Genomic DNA, 13,625 nt, shown 5'->3' with positions numbered 1-13,625 from the left:
AGGAATAATTTATTGTAAACTGTCTTACCTTACTTTACACAAAGTCATTTTCATGATCTTGAAATCACACACGATAGTAATTTCATCATTATATGGAAGCTCAACCTCTTCTACCTATAATAATTTTATTTTATCCTATTTTATCCCTAATCGACTCACCTAGGAAATAAGTTACAAAAACAGGAATCATCCATGACACAGTACAATCTATACACAAAGGAGCTGAAAGAACACTGCTTCTCAGAGAGGAATATACATATTTAGCATTCAGTGTTGAATATCATTCACCTAGCTCCTGCTGATTTGCCTCTGCGGGGATCCTGGTTCATAAGGTTGGAAAAGGGTGACGGTGGGAGTTGGGTCGCATTGCATTATGTCAGCAGCTCGTTCAAACTCTTCCCTTAGGATTTTGATGCTGTACTTGTCGACTACTCGATCGACCAAGGTCGTGCGAGATATTGAACGGGTCTTCGATGCATATTAGGTGACAGTCATTTCCAATTCGCCGCGTCCAGTCCTTTTCTTGCTCACTGAAAGTTATAACAAGATGGATAAGTTAGAATGAAGCGAGAAGTATAAACGAAAAGGATCTCGATCCGCTAATACGAACAAATACAACAATACTGCTGAATGGAGAATCAAGAAATGAAGATGCTGTAGACAAGGAAAACTTCAAATTCGATCTGCATTAGAAAGAACAATAGAAACAAATACTAAGCTAGACATACATTTCCATACTAAGCTAGACATTTCCAGCCGAGGAGTAATTACCAAACTGCAAAAGTCTGAAGAACTCGTGTCGAGAAAATACGAATGACATTACCTGATGATGCTCCCTGTGCGAATAGATATAACATCATTTGTATAATCATGATGATACCCAGTAATGGAAGAATGCCCATAGCAATCTTGCAATGCTTTCCTTGTTCCCAATGCCAAAGCCGCGGAGAGAGTGCTAATCTTATGAGAAAAAAAAGATTGTAAATGTAGTCCAGGGCAGCATAATCTCAACCTGATAACACAATTAACTCGAATAGGTTGGCTCTTTAAGGATTTCTCAAACAGTGTCCAACTAAAGTTAGAAAGAACATATCTGGTGAATAAAGTATCGGTTGCATTAAGAATTAGCCCAAACTACTCAATCAGAAGCCAACATCAAGTAGATTAGATATTTCGTCACACAATCTGACCAACTGGTTTATTCCTCAAATAAGAGGCACTTCCAAAAATGCTTAGTAGTGTAAGAGCAGTTACTAATATTCTAAAGTTCATATCAACCTGTATGCCCTGGAATCAAACAAGGAAGGTGACTAAAAAACCAAAGATATATTTTGTATTGGTGAAATTCTTAGAAAATCTACAGAGTACGACTAACTGATGACATATTAGAAAATCAAAAGAAGATGGTCTACAGTGAAGGTGAAATTTCATTTTTTTGTCTCCTTCGGTAAATCATTTATTTCAAATAAAACCAGTCACTTGATTAGTAGTTCCGATTTATAGGATATGAATTAACCCTTTTTGAAAGAGTATAAAGACATCTCAAGACCGTATATTCTAACACACGCACACACACAAAAAGAGAATAAAATTGCTTCATATCTGCAAACAAGGAAGAATTACAGGTCTTCGTAGTTGCAGAAGGATGCACATTAGCACGTATCTGGAAATAAATCACAGTCAATTATCTTCATCCTATATTTAGCCTGTAGATGCTATAAGCTTATAATTGTCTATCAGTAGTGCAACTCACGCATAACTAGAAAGTGTCCCTTGATATGTTTCATTGACACGACGAGATTTAGCCCAGTGTTTAACAATAAAAGCCAATTGTCGTAATCTTTCATCAATCTGTGCGTAATCTTTCAGGAGCTTTGTGTTAACAACTGCTAAAAGGTTATTGACACAAATATCACATGGAAGACCAGTAACTGGATCCATCAACTTCACTATAGGAACCCTAGCATGAGTTAGTGCCAACAAAATTATGTAATTTTAAGAAAATTATTATGGCAATGGTATATTTATATATCCTGTTTGAAAAACAATCAAATAAGCCAATTCATTCAGGACAAATAAAACAGCATAAGATAACAGAAGCTAAGCTATGATCTTCGAACAATAACGCGATTAGTCGATGACTCCTTTGCATAACAAATCCAAATGTTTTTTTTTCACCCAAACCTACACCATAGTTTTAAAATCCTCCATAGGGATATTAATTAAATTGATATTTTGAGGATAAATAGAGATCTTTAGAATACAAAAGCATATATCTACTGTGACTATTTCTCATAGGATGAATCACTGGGTATCCATGCAAGCATGCCTTTTTAGATGCCATACTACACAAACTAGGGTACATATCATGCATGGATCTCAGCACCTAAATTTAACTGAAGAATTCTGTTAACATATTTGTTCTCCCCTTCTTTTCTTTTTATAATATTGTCTCCCTACATTTCTAGTCAATGTCGTTAAACAGAATCTACCAATAATCCTTCATTCCCTCAGTAGCTTCCTTGCTATAGCCTATAGGACGTACAAGCAAGTAGCAGTACCAAAACAAGTGACGGTGTTTCTTTCTTCCTCTTTCATCTGGTGAACTGGTTGAGGCTGCAATTTGTTATTGCTTTATTTGAAAGGACGAGTTGAATCATCTATAAACATTACACTTGGGCTTGATTGAACTGGTCATTCGATTCAGGTCAATCAGGATGTGAATCTCATAATTGCAAATATAAGGCTCATAACCATCATAGGACCTCATTGACAATGCTCTCCAAAAGATGTAGTTTCAGACTATGATATTGTGATAGATTTTTGGAAATAAATCACTAAAACTTGAGTATGGAGAACCTGATGTATGTAGGTGTCAAACACATCACATTATTAGATGGGAAGATGGCGTGCCCGACACAATATAGACTCACCAGGGTCTTGTTTTGGCAAAAAAATCATTAACATGAGAAATATAATAAAAATAATAACCATTCAAGAAAACAATGCCGTCCAATGATAGCACATGCATCCATATGAGAGAATACATGCCGGGTACCTAGACAATTTGAACATTACCGAACTGTAGAATTTCAGCTAACTTCAACACAATATCATATTTGTTCAAACCCCAATCATTGATTGCAAGGCAAACATCAATGTCACTTTTTGAGACACCAAAAGTGTTGGCACATGATCCATGAAGATGCAGCTTAGCATTTGGCCATTCTCAGTACACCAAATTCTCTAGAGACAGAAATAACTGTTTCTGTTTGGCCTTTTCTTCCTCTGTCGGTACCAGAGACTCAAAAATTGAAATAAAACTTGGAGTCATTGAATCAATGTTGGGGCGGCATTGAATTACCCTTTTTTGAATGTACAAGTCTAACCTTACATCCTAAAATAAAAAAAAATCTAAAATGTGACGACAATTGAAGTACAGTCAAGATCAAAGGATAACTGCGATATGATAAACTTAGGTTGAAAGAAGCATCAAAGCTCACACACCGTATATACATTTTGTGAATCTCAATAATTTTGTGAAATACATTAAATTAATCGAATACTTACAGTCAGTACAAATAAATGTTACATATCACCATCACAAGGTAACTGCGATGCAGCAATTTGTGACATAACAAATACAAGGAAAAGGCTCGATGTATGACTTAGCAACCAAAACTCTAAAATGCCAATACAAGTGGCATCAATGGAACTAGGTATATTTATATAGTAAGAATACCAAATTAGGAAACCTAAAATAGGTGTATAAGTATGCACTATTCAGCTTCTAAAAACTGTAAGAGGAAATTATTAACTGTTCACTTAGTTTTCATGGATCGAACCTAAACATTCATATCATAGGACAAAACTGATGGCTCGAAATACATAGCAATATTTTTGTAAAAAATAAAACTTCAGAACATTCGCTTATATTAATATTTATTTTGTTAAATGAAGATCGAATTACATTTAACTTTTTCAAACTTAAAAAGATACTTAATTTTAAGTATTTCTATTTTATAATATAACTGTCCTTGTATACAAAAGAACGATGTGAAATTTGATACATGATACGACATTGTAATGTAATAAGAAAGTATGTCTCAATAAAGAAATATCCTAATTGTGTACTTTGTGGAATCAAGATGGTAATTTTAAGCATCAGTATATTATGATTGCATCATCTCATCTATGAGCTCCTCGCCATTCCTCAATAGGATTTCAAACCTGACAGACTTAGTAACAAATGTACACCATGATCAAGTTAGATAAATAAAAAAAAATTTCCTTTCCTGAAGGTGATGCCTGTATATCTTATCCTAGGCTTAGTAACAAATGTACACCATGATCAAGTTAGATAAATAAAAAGAAATTTCCTTTCCTTAAGGTGATGCCTGTATATCTTATCTTGTTCGCATTTAAAGCCTCTAGACAACTTACGAAATGAAAAATTGCTCAAACAAAAAATTGTACAGAGTAATAGATGGTATGAAAAACTCGATCTTCTGTTGGTATTATAATCTGAAAGAGGTACGAAGTATGCATTTGCCTCAACATCATCTTATCAACCATGCAAGACCCATCTATTTTGGATCAACTATATAGATTTTATCCTTCCATTGAATCCTATACAAAGCTATCACTAAGAATACTATAATCAATTAGGTGTTATCTTAGCCCACCCATTGCATATGAGTGAAACCGGAGCCTAGCTTTGCAACAAAATGGTTAAAACTCATGTTCACAGGGTTAGCTACTTTAGGTAATGATTGAAAAATATTTAAAGGGCATGTAGCATTAGAAGAATAAAGATTTGAACTAACAATGAAGGAATGAGTAGAGGCTAATTGTCACAAGATATTCTACATACATAATTAGTTGATATGAAAAACTGTCACAGTTATTTAAAGAAATTACTGTTTGTGATAGTGTGAAAGCAATATGCAGAGTTTAAATTCATAATAAACCATGTACAAACAAATATTATGATTTACCTTCGAACTTGAAATGCTAGTAAGCGCCACCATCTTTTTTACTTCGGCAGACACCAATGATCCCTCTTCACCTGGCGTGTTTTCGTTCAGAGTAATTGTCCTCGATCTCCAGCTTCTGCATGCTAGTTAGTTCTTCAACAGTTTCATGCTCTGAATCCTGATAAAGTTCCTCAGTATCCTTTTCTACATAATTAGGCGGAAAGCTACCGAAAGCAAGCTCTGAGAGAGTGCCTGATTCTGCTGGTTACTTCGCTCAAGGGAATGGATATAATCTTGAGAATTTCCAGATGATATAGTTCTTCTTTGAGCATCTGCCATGAGTGGATGAGATGCATGATCGTGGATTTCTGCCATATGAGAGTGTCTCCCTGTTGCTGTTATCCTTTGCCCCATCTTTACTGTACGCCTCTGGAGCGTCGCACCCAAGCTGTAGTTCCTATGAGAAAACCCGTTTGATCTCTCTGCTTGCACTTTCCCATGGTCTCTTGTAATTGGCGGCGGTGATCGAAAACCTAGCCGGAGTGAGTCAGTCTCTTGAAAAATCGTAATTGGCGGCGGTGATCGAAACCCTAGCCGGAGTCGCAGCGCCGCAGCATTTCAAATGAATTGCTTGCTTTCAACGCTACGAATAAAATAAAAATAAAATAATAATAATAAAATAAAAATAGAGTGCGGTGACCGGAAACCCGGCCGGAGTCGGAGCACCGCCTCCGAATCCTAAACCCATTTGGTTTCGATTTACTATAAATATGGATGCCCCCAGTCAGTCCGGTCATTTGTCGCTCTTTCCTCTGTTTTCTTTTCTGCTCCCTGGCGATTCGGCGATTCGGCGATTCGGCGATTCTTGTTGTTTTCTGCGCCGTTGCGATCGGCAATGACAACCTCTCAGCAGCTGCATCCGGTCGATCTTCTTCATCCTCAGGAGCAGCAGCCGCTGGCGACTTTTCTTCGTCCTCAGCGGCAGCAGCGACCGGTCAGGGTTCGACGAGTATGGGCTTCAAATTTGGACCTTGAGTTCTCCATCATCGCCCAAGTGCTCCCTCGATTTCCCATGGTGTCTTTCGACACCGAGTTCCCGAGATGCACCCTCCTCCCGCAGAAGCCGCACTACCTTCTCTCGGCGGAGGAGCGCTACGCTTTCTTGAAGGCCAACGTAGAACGGTCGAAATTGACCCAACTCGGTCTCACCCTCTTCGACGCCGATGGCAATCTTCCCGGCGGCGTTGGAGAGGCTTTCATCTGGGAGTTCAATTTCTGCGACTTTGACGTCTGTCGAGACAAATTCGATTACAATTCGGATGGAATCGATTTCAGAATGCTGTTTCTCAAGGGGATCGACCCCGGTCGCTTTGCTGCGTGCTGTCACAGTGCTGGTCTCGTACGTCATTGTCCATGCTGCTCCACCACCGCAGACTGGATCGCCTTCGGCAGCGTATACGACTTCGGTTACCTTGTAAAGGCTTCATCTTTGGACCAACTACTACCCGAAACTCTGAATGAATTTTTACTGCAAGTGGCCTATTTGTTCGGTAATTTTATGGACGTCAAGAATCTGATGAGCCACTGTGATGGATTGTCCGGTGGATTAGAGAAGGTTGCCAGGACTCTGGCGATAACTCGGGAAGTTGGTGGCGCGCACGAGGCAGGGTCTGATAGTTTGTTGACCACGAGAGTCTTCTTGGAGATGAAGAAGCTGTTCTTCACCACTGAAGTTGACATGGCACCGTATGGGAATGTCATTTGGGGTTTGTGATCAATGTTGTCAATGTGGCCATTGGGGTTTACTCCGCTTATTTTAGTACTGTTGCTGGTGTTGTTGTTGTATATGGATTGTAACCGCAAATTGTATTTAGCGATTATTCAAAATATGTTTTTTTATTTTATTGTTGATATATGAATGGTTATAAGAAAAATATAAATTTGTTTTTTGGTTTTTTGTAAAAAAAAAAAAAAATCATATTAAGCGAATAAAGAAAAAAAATTTTACCCTGCGATGATGGAAATAAAAATTCATATGTGCTAAATAGGGTATAAGAGATGAACCATAAAATGATGCTTCACTTATAAAATTACACACATAATATATTAACTTTTAAGTACGTGAATCCCTCCCAGACTCCATCTTTAAAATTAATTTTTATGATTTAGCTTTTAGATAGCTGCTATAACTATTTTAAAATAAATTTGATCAACTTAAAATGATTTTGAGGAAGTTCAAATATTTTTAACCAACTTAGTAATGAGTATTTTGATATAATATATTTTATGTATAGTAATTTTGATTAAAATAAAATAGTTAAATTTTAAGTTGTAATAACTATGATTACCTATTATAAAAATACTAAAATAAAAGATATTTAAGACCTCTTTTTTATTTTTATCTTATTTATATATATATCATTAATACAATTTGTATGAATTTGTTTATTTTTTTCATTTTTTCTATTGAAAGAGATATGGAACTTCCGGAAGTGATCACTTGGGGGGCTCAGCTTGGCATCCATGACAAGCATGTATAGAGCGCTTATTGATCCTTTGATTTGCTTCTGTGAGTCGAGTAGGAAAACAGTGTTGCTGAATTGATGTGTGGGTTTGATAAACGTTGTGGCAAGAGGCGAAACATTTGCTGCAGTGTCTTTGTCGTACCCGACCCAAGACCATCACGAAGGAGGTAAATCGCAGCATCCGAGCGAGCATATGATGGACATGGTATAATACGGAAATAGGGGATTTATTCCTCAGCTGTCTCGAAGATCGACCCTGCGATCTCATTGTGACAACACCTGCCACATACCAACTCGGATGACCCGCGGGGTCATGGATTTGATAAACGTGTTCGTACTACAACTCGCTGCTTTGCTTCATCAATAAGATGATGGACGAAAGGTTCATTGCACTGCCCGACCATCACATCATTGTCTCCGCACAAATAGCTTATGAATTGCTCTACAAGATCAAGATAGATAGTGCATGTTTCATTATGAACCAGTCGACTAGATCAGCTTATCGAAGCAGTTTAAGTCTTGAGCATGTCGATGAAAATATTTTTCTACATAATTAGGTGGAAAGCTACCGAAAGTAAGCTTAGAGAGTGTCTGATTCTATTGTTTGCTTCGCTAAGGGAATGCATATAATCTTGATAATTTCCGAAAATAAACTACCGAAATCCACTGATTGATCTAGAGATATCATATTATAATCATTTCAGGTCTTATGGATTTCTAAAATTATAAGAATTTTAAATATACTCTCCATTATTATTTTTGATATTCTTATTGGTTGCTCAAAGATTAAAAAAAAAATTCTTCTTATTTGTTTTTATTTTGTTCTTCTTCTTCTTTTATTTGTTTTCTCAACTATGTTATAGTAGATTAGGCCCACATTAGGTCTGATATCTCTTCATATCAAGCCCAATGTGGACCTGATATCTCTCCATATCAGGTCCAACAATAGAAAAAAAAAAAAAAGGAAAAAAAAAAGACAAAAAGATAGCGCTCTGTTTGCGCTAGTATGTTTCTCAATCGATCGGCTGATTAATTGGGAATTCAATCGATCAACTGATCGATTCGAAGTGCTCTGTTCGCACGAGTATGCTTCTTAATCGATCGACTGATCGATTGGAAATCTAATCGATCAAGTGATCGATTCGAGAGCGTTCTGTTCACACGAGTATGCTTTTCAATTGATAGTCCTATCGATTGAAGGTTTTTCAATTGATTAATCAATCGATTTATACATTCTTTTGCTCACGGATCTTAGCTTTTAGCTCACCAATCGTTGACAAACTTACCAATCAATCTCATTCGACAAACATATTCATATTTACAAACTCTAAATAATAATTCCTTCCAACAAGCATACTTCATATCAAATTGCTCCAAAAATATATCCAAAATAGTTATACATGCAAAATCACATTAAAAAAGTATCCAAGATAGTTATACATGCATTTTAAAATCACACAACAGTGATGGATCATGTGGACCACTTGGAAATGGTTCACATAATATTTCATCCTCTTCATTGTTCCCTCCAACGGGATCGTACTCTCCTGCACCCTCATTCATTCCTGAAGGTAAATTTTCTTGTGGAGGTACCTCTTCATGCACATATTCTTATTGTGATACCTCTTCTTGGGGTACGTGATTATTGTACCTCTTCTTGTAATGATTGTACCTCTCATGCAAGTCTCTCTTGTCAACGCTTTCTATCAGAAGTTATCGGTCTATTCCTCCTTGAAAATGTTTTCAACATTTTTACTGCACAAAAGAAACAATTGAATTAGATATATAACCAACATGTATTGAAAAGCAACAAAGATGTTTGACCACTCAAAATGGAACAAAACACAATGTGTCCAATAACACACAACCGAACAAATCTGTCGGTGTTCAACTGTTGAAGGTCGAACGTTCAACGTTTCGTTCAGCGTTCATTGATCAAACACATTGTGTTGCATTCGGTAGACCATGATAGAACAGATCCTGGTGCGTTCGGCAGATTGTAGATGAACAAGCGACAAACCAGGGAAGAACAACGCATGATTGAAATTTGAGAGATTTTCATGAACACTTGAAACCTACACAGAAAATCTAACAAAAGTAATATAATGATTTCAATAAGCACTAACATTGTTTGATTCGGCTGGAAATCGAGTTACCCAAGTGGAGAGATAAGAGGGAGAGATGGGGAAAATGACGAAGGCGACGGTGAAAATGGCACAGGTAAGAGCGACGATGAAAATTGTAGGTAGGAAGATGATGCTAAGGTTTTGTCTAGTTTTTAGAGTTTCTAAAAAAGGTAATATAGAAATTTTATGGAGTGTATTTAGAAAGAATTATTATAAAATATTTTTTTGATGAGTGTATTTAGAAAATGAGGTGTGTTTAGTAATCCATGTGATGTGGATAGCCGATCTCTACAATTAAATGCACCATCTCTTACGTTAGATGTTTGCCAACTAAACATCCTCATATCATAAACAACACCATTGATACGGGATGTTAAACATGGATCTCAAGATAATGTGAAAGTTAAAGTGACCACTACAACAAAAATGACTTTCTGCAACGCGCAATTATATTATCTGCAACGCGCATCACACACTACACAACTATAAGCTATTGAAAATCATAAGACATCAACAGCCCGCACTACGTACTACAATTACGAGCAATCGTAGCGCACGCCACGCGTTGCAATTAATAACATTCACAGCGCACGACGCACACTACAGTTAAGAACAATCAACAACACACTGTACACACTGCAGTTAAGAGCAATCAATAACATTCGCAGCACGCGATGCACACTGCAGTTAAGAGCATTCACAACGCGCGACAACCGCTGCGGTTATGATCATTCAAATATCACATATATATAATACCACATACACAATTATAAAATCAACACTAACAATTATAATACCATATACAACCATAAACAACACACTTAAGTAAAACAATCCAAACTAGTAATAAAAAATTCAAAAAAGTATTTGACTTTAAAATAAGTAAAATCTATATCACTCATACAAAATTAAAAACTTAGATAACCAAGTGAATGTGCTTTCTATTCCATCCTCAATAAAAAAACATTTCTTCATTTGGTCGAATTTGGTCCACCTTCTCGACAAAAACTCTATCATTCCAAACTCTCCAACAATATCCACCAAGAGGAACATGATATGCAATTTTGGTTTTGGATCAGTAGATGCAATTCGACCTTTTACAACAACTCCATCAACAAATGCATCTTACATTTAGAATTATTACCGATATCTCTGACTCACATTCTTCAATTTTGACTGCAAAATAATATAAAGTTGGTTTAAGAAATTTTATACGACATGGTAAATATCGTAAGAACACATCAAGTTTAAATACAAGTGTCAGGTAAATACCAATTTGATAATTTAATGAATAAGAAATAAAATATTCATCATTCTTCTATTCCCCTCCCCTAGCACATACTAGACAATGAACATTATCAAAAAAAAGAAGAAAATTTTAACCATCTTCGAATTAAAAAATATCTATAATATAATCCAAAAAAGCCAAATTGATGCAATCATGTTCTAACACAATGAAATTGTCTCAAAGAAATGCTTCAATTGTTCACTTGATTAGTGTAAAAGAAAAGTATATTTCCTTTAACCATAGCACAACATCTAGTACTGCTAGTTTAACAAATTATTCTTTGTCCAGAGAGAATTTTTTTAGCTCAAGGTTGTCATAGCAATTTTCATCAAATCTGACTTGAATCTATCTACATTGTATAAGAAAAATGATTATATGGATTGGAAACAAATTCATCACTCAACATAACAGTTGTATTTTGATTTAACCACTGGTTCAAATAAAGCTAATGGGAGAACCTCAACCAATACATATGTCCGACATCAAAACTTGCACTGCCCACATCAACAGAAGCACAGAAATAAATATATAGATATTTGTTCGAAGTTGCGCATTCATGACTCAAGGCTTAAAAATATCTCATACCTAGATTTTGATTGTTATATTTTGCCTTTTGAAGCAATGCACTTTGTGCACGCTTAGCAGCCATTCTGTATCCTACAAAATCACAAGGGCATTGTATAGATAGTACAACTAAAAACATGCCATTCAATTAATCAATTTGTATTCAAAAATAACAAGTGAACTGGAGATACCATCAGTAATTGTTCTATAACCTGACAGTGTAAATAAGAACATAATAACAAAAATAATAATAAATGCTGCTTTATAAATGGTTGACAAACCCAACAAACAATAGTTTAATCTATGATGTCCTACATTACGACATTCTCAAATTTAAAAGTTGTCTTGACTAGATTCGCAATTGCCATAGCACCAACAAATGATTCCTGCATAACATCAAAAGTTAAGCCATCAACAAAAGAATAGTTTTGTTAAAAAGATTATATGAATTTACACACACAGAGAATTGATCTTCTCTAGTCTCGAACAAGTAATCATGCTTCCAACTTCTATCAATTAATGAGTAAAAAGTAAATAGATTGACGTTGTCCTGAGGTTTAATATGCTCATCTAGTAATGATAATGCCAAAAAACTTAACATCACACGCTTGGTTGCAGGAGCTATTTGGAAAAAGGTTTCCATCCTCATCAACATAGTTCCACTAAAATGTGCAGAGTTATTACTAAAATAACAATAAACCATGTAATTATTGACTGAGGAAATAAGACAAAAGATGCTAATTTTACTAAATTTAAAATGCAAAAAATTCTAAAATTTGATAGAACCTATAATCAAACTCAATCTGAGATTCCTAAGCATATAGGAAAACATTAAAAAAAAAAACAAATCAGAACTGTAGAGTAAGCTCGATCACATAAATTGAGACTAGTGTTAGTTTAACTAATTTTTTACTACTAATTAAATCAAATATATAGCATTCTCACACGATCTCCTTTCTCCTCGGTAGCTTCATCTTTAAGTAATCTCGCATTCTGAACATCACAATAATAACCAGAGGATAAGATCAAAAAAAAGAGGGAGATATTATCATAAACAACCGCAACTATTATTACAAAGAATAAAAAAAAATAGAAACTCAACTTGCCGCCATTATGCTAGACCAATGAATCTGAGAAATCTAGCCAACCTGTAAATATGGAGGAAAAAAAGCACCAAGATGGGGCAAAATGGAAAAAATGGACTGGCGATTACACACGCTTAGGTTCCTTGGCGACTTCTCAGATAGTGAGATCAAAAACCGTATAGTGACGAGCGGGATTTGAGATTCTTCTAGGCAAGGCAGCTGTAGCGGCCGCGCGACACAATCAAACTGGCAGACGACACCACTGGCAGTCGCAACAGCATACGGGAGGAAGAAAGAGAAGAAGATTAGGGATTTAGAGAAGGGTCACAACAGTATACTAGACGTTACCAGTGGTAGCCGCAGAATCATACGGGAGGCAGTCGCGCCAGTGAGAGAGGTCTCCTTAGCGCCGGGCGAAGGAAGCGAAGAGACTGGTCGATCACCTCAGCGTTGGGATCTACTGCTTGACGATCGAAGGTTTTGGTTCGGCGGTAGAAAGATTTCGGTGGACGGAGTTTAGGGATCGAAGAGAGTTTTGGTTCGACGGTAGATAGATTTCGGTAAGGGAGCTTAAGTTTGCCAAGGGTTTTGTTGGTTCGGCGAAATGTTTGGGCGGAAAAAATTTGACGAAGGGTTTTGACAAACAAATGTTGGCAGATAATTAGATGCGGCAGTTTAGGGATTTAAAAATTCTTAATTTTTTTAAAAATTATTAACAGCACACAAGTACATTGTTAATATTTTATAATATTTATTGACGACATATATTTTTCACATCATCATTTATATATGTATAATAAGTATTAATAACGTACTTCACACGTGGTTAATATTAAGCTTTAACAGCATATTTTGCACACCGTAGAAAAGTTTATTGACAACTTATTATTTTTCCACGTTGTCGTTTGTATAAATATCATATTATCCGCAGCGCACATAATTGGGCGGCTATGAAAACTATTATTAACAGCGTGCTCTAACCGTACGTCATTGATGATGCACTGTGAAAAGTCATATTTGTTGTAGTGGGCATGTCAATCAAAGTCAAGGAGAAGGGATAG

General features: G+C 36.1%; 2 protein-coding genes and 1 long non-coding RNA gene across 9 annotated transcripts; 1 reads left to right on the top strand and 2 right to left on the bottom strand.

Annotated features, from left to right (window-relative positions):
* Window position 1: 1 nt before the first annotated feature.
* On the bottom strand, window positions 2–5,958 carry LOC122010136 (UTP:RNA uridylyltransferase 1-like). Of its 5 annotated transcripts, XM_042566566.1 has the most exons (4): window positions 4,998–5,958; window positions 824–960; window positions 611–683; window positions 44–530 (listed from the first exon to the last, which is right to left on the bottom strand). In XM_042566566.1, exons 1-4 carry the CDS (start codon window positions 5,028–5,030, stop codon window positions 528–530), a joined length of 246 nt encoding a protein of 81 aa, XP_042422500.1. In that variant the 5' UTR covers window positions 5,031–5,958; the 3' UTR covers window positions 44–527. The 5 variants fall into 5 exon arrangements, 3 of the variants coding, with proteins under 3 accessions (XP_042422498.1, XP_042422500.1, XP_042422499.1); XM_042566564.1 differs by lacking the exon at window positions 611–683 and having other exon boundaries at window positions 2–530; XM_042566565.1 differs by having other exon boundaries at window positions 44–683.
* A 90-nt stretch (window positions 5,959–6,048) lies between these two features.
* Window positions 6,049–6,750, top strand: LOC122011217 (probable CCR4-associated factor 1 homolog 11). The gene has a single exon (XM_042567619.1). The coding sequence runs from the start codon at window positions 6,049–6,051 to the stop codon at window positions 6,748–6,750; it is 702 nt and encodes a 233-aa protein (XP_042423553.1).
* A 3,798-nt stretch (window positions 6,751–10,548) lies between these two features.
* LOC122010134 lies at window positions 10,549–13,213 on the bottom strand. Of its 3 annotated transcripts, XR_006119790.1 has the most exons (4): window positions 12,913–13,213; window positions 12,425–12,826; window positions 11,501–11,865; window positions 10,549–10,803 (listed from the first exon to the last, which is right to left on the bottom strand). It is a non-coding gene; the product is annotated as an uncharacterized LOC122010134 (long non-coding RNA). The 3 variants fall into 3 exon arrangements; XR_006119788.1 differs by having other exon boundaries at window positions 11,501–12,826; XR_006119789.1 differs by having other exon boundaries at window positions 11,501–12,826; window positions 12,936–13,213.
* Between the last annotated feature and the right edge of the window lie 412 nt (window positions 13,214–13,625).

The sequence above is a fragment of the Zingiber officinale genome, chromosome 8A (genome assembly GCF_018446385.1).
Source record: "Zingiber officinale cultivar Zhangliang chromosome 8A, Zo_v1.1, whole genome shotgun sequence".
Classification (NCBI taxonomy): domain Eukaryota; kingdom Viridiplantae; phylum Streptophyta; class Magnoliopsida; order Zingiberales; family Zingiberaceae; genus Zingiber; species Zingiber officinale.
This window is presented reverse-complemented; position numbering and strand designations above follow the sequence as displayed.

Excerpts from the sequence above, each read along its gene's own strand:
- LOC122010136 (XM_042566564.1), bottom strand. The coding sequence starts at position 5,030 with ATGGTGGCGCTTACTAGCATTTCAAGTTCGAAG. Across the intron at positions 961-4,997 it reads CTAGCATTTCAAGTTCGAAG|ATTAGCACTCTCTCCGCGGC; the intron begins GTAAATCATAAT and ends TTTTCTCATAAG. Across the intron at positions 531-823 it reads CGCACAGGGAGCATCATCAG|TGAGCAAGAAAAGGACTGGA; the intron begins GTAATGTCATTC and ends TATAACTTTCAG.
- LOC122011217 (XM_042567619.1), top strand. The coding sequence starts at position 6,049 with ATGGTGTCTTTCGACACCGAGTTCCCGAGATGCACCCTCCTCCCGCAG.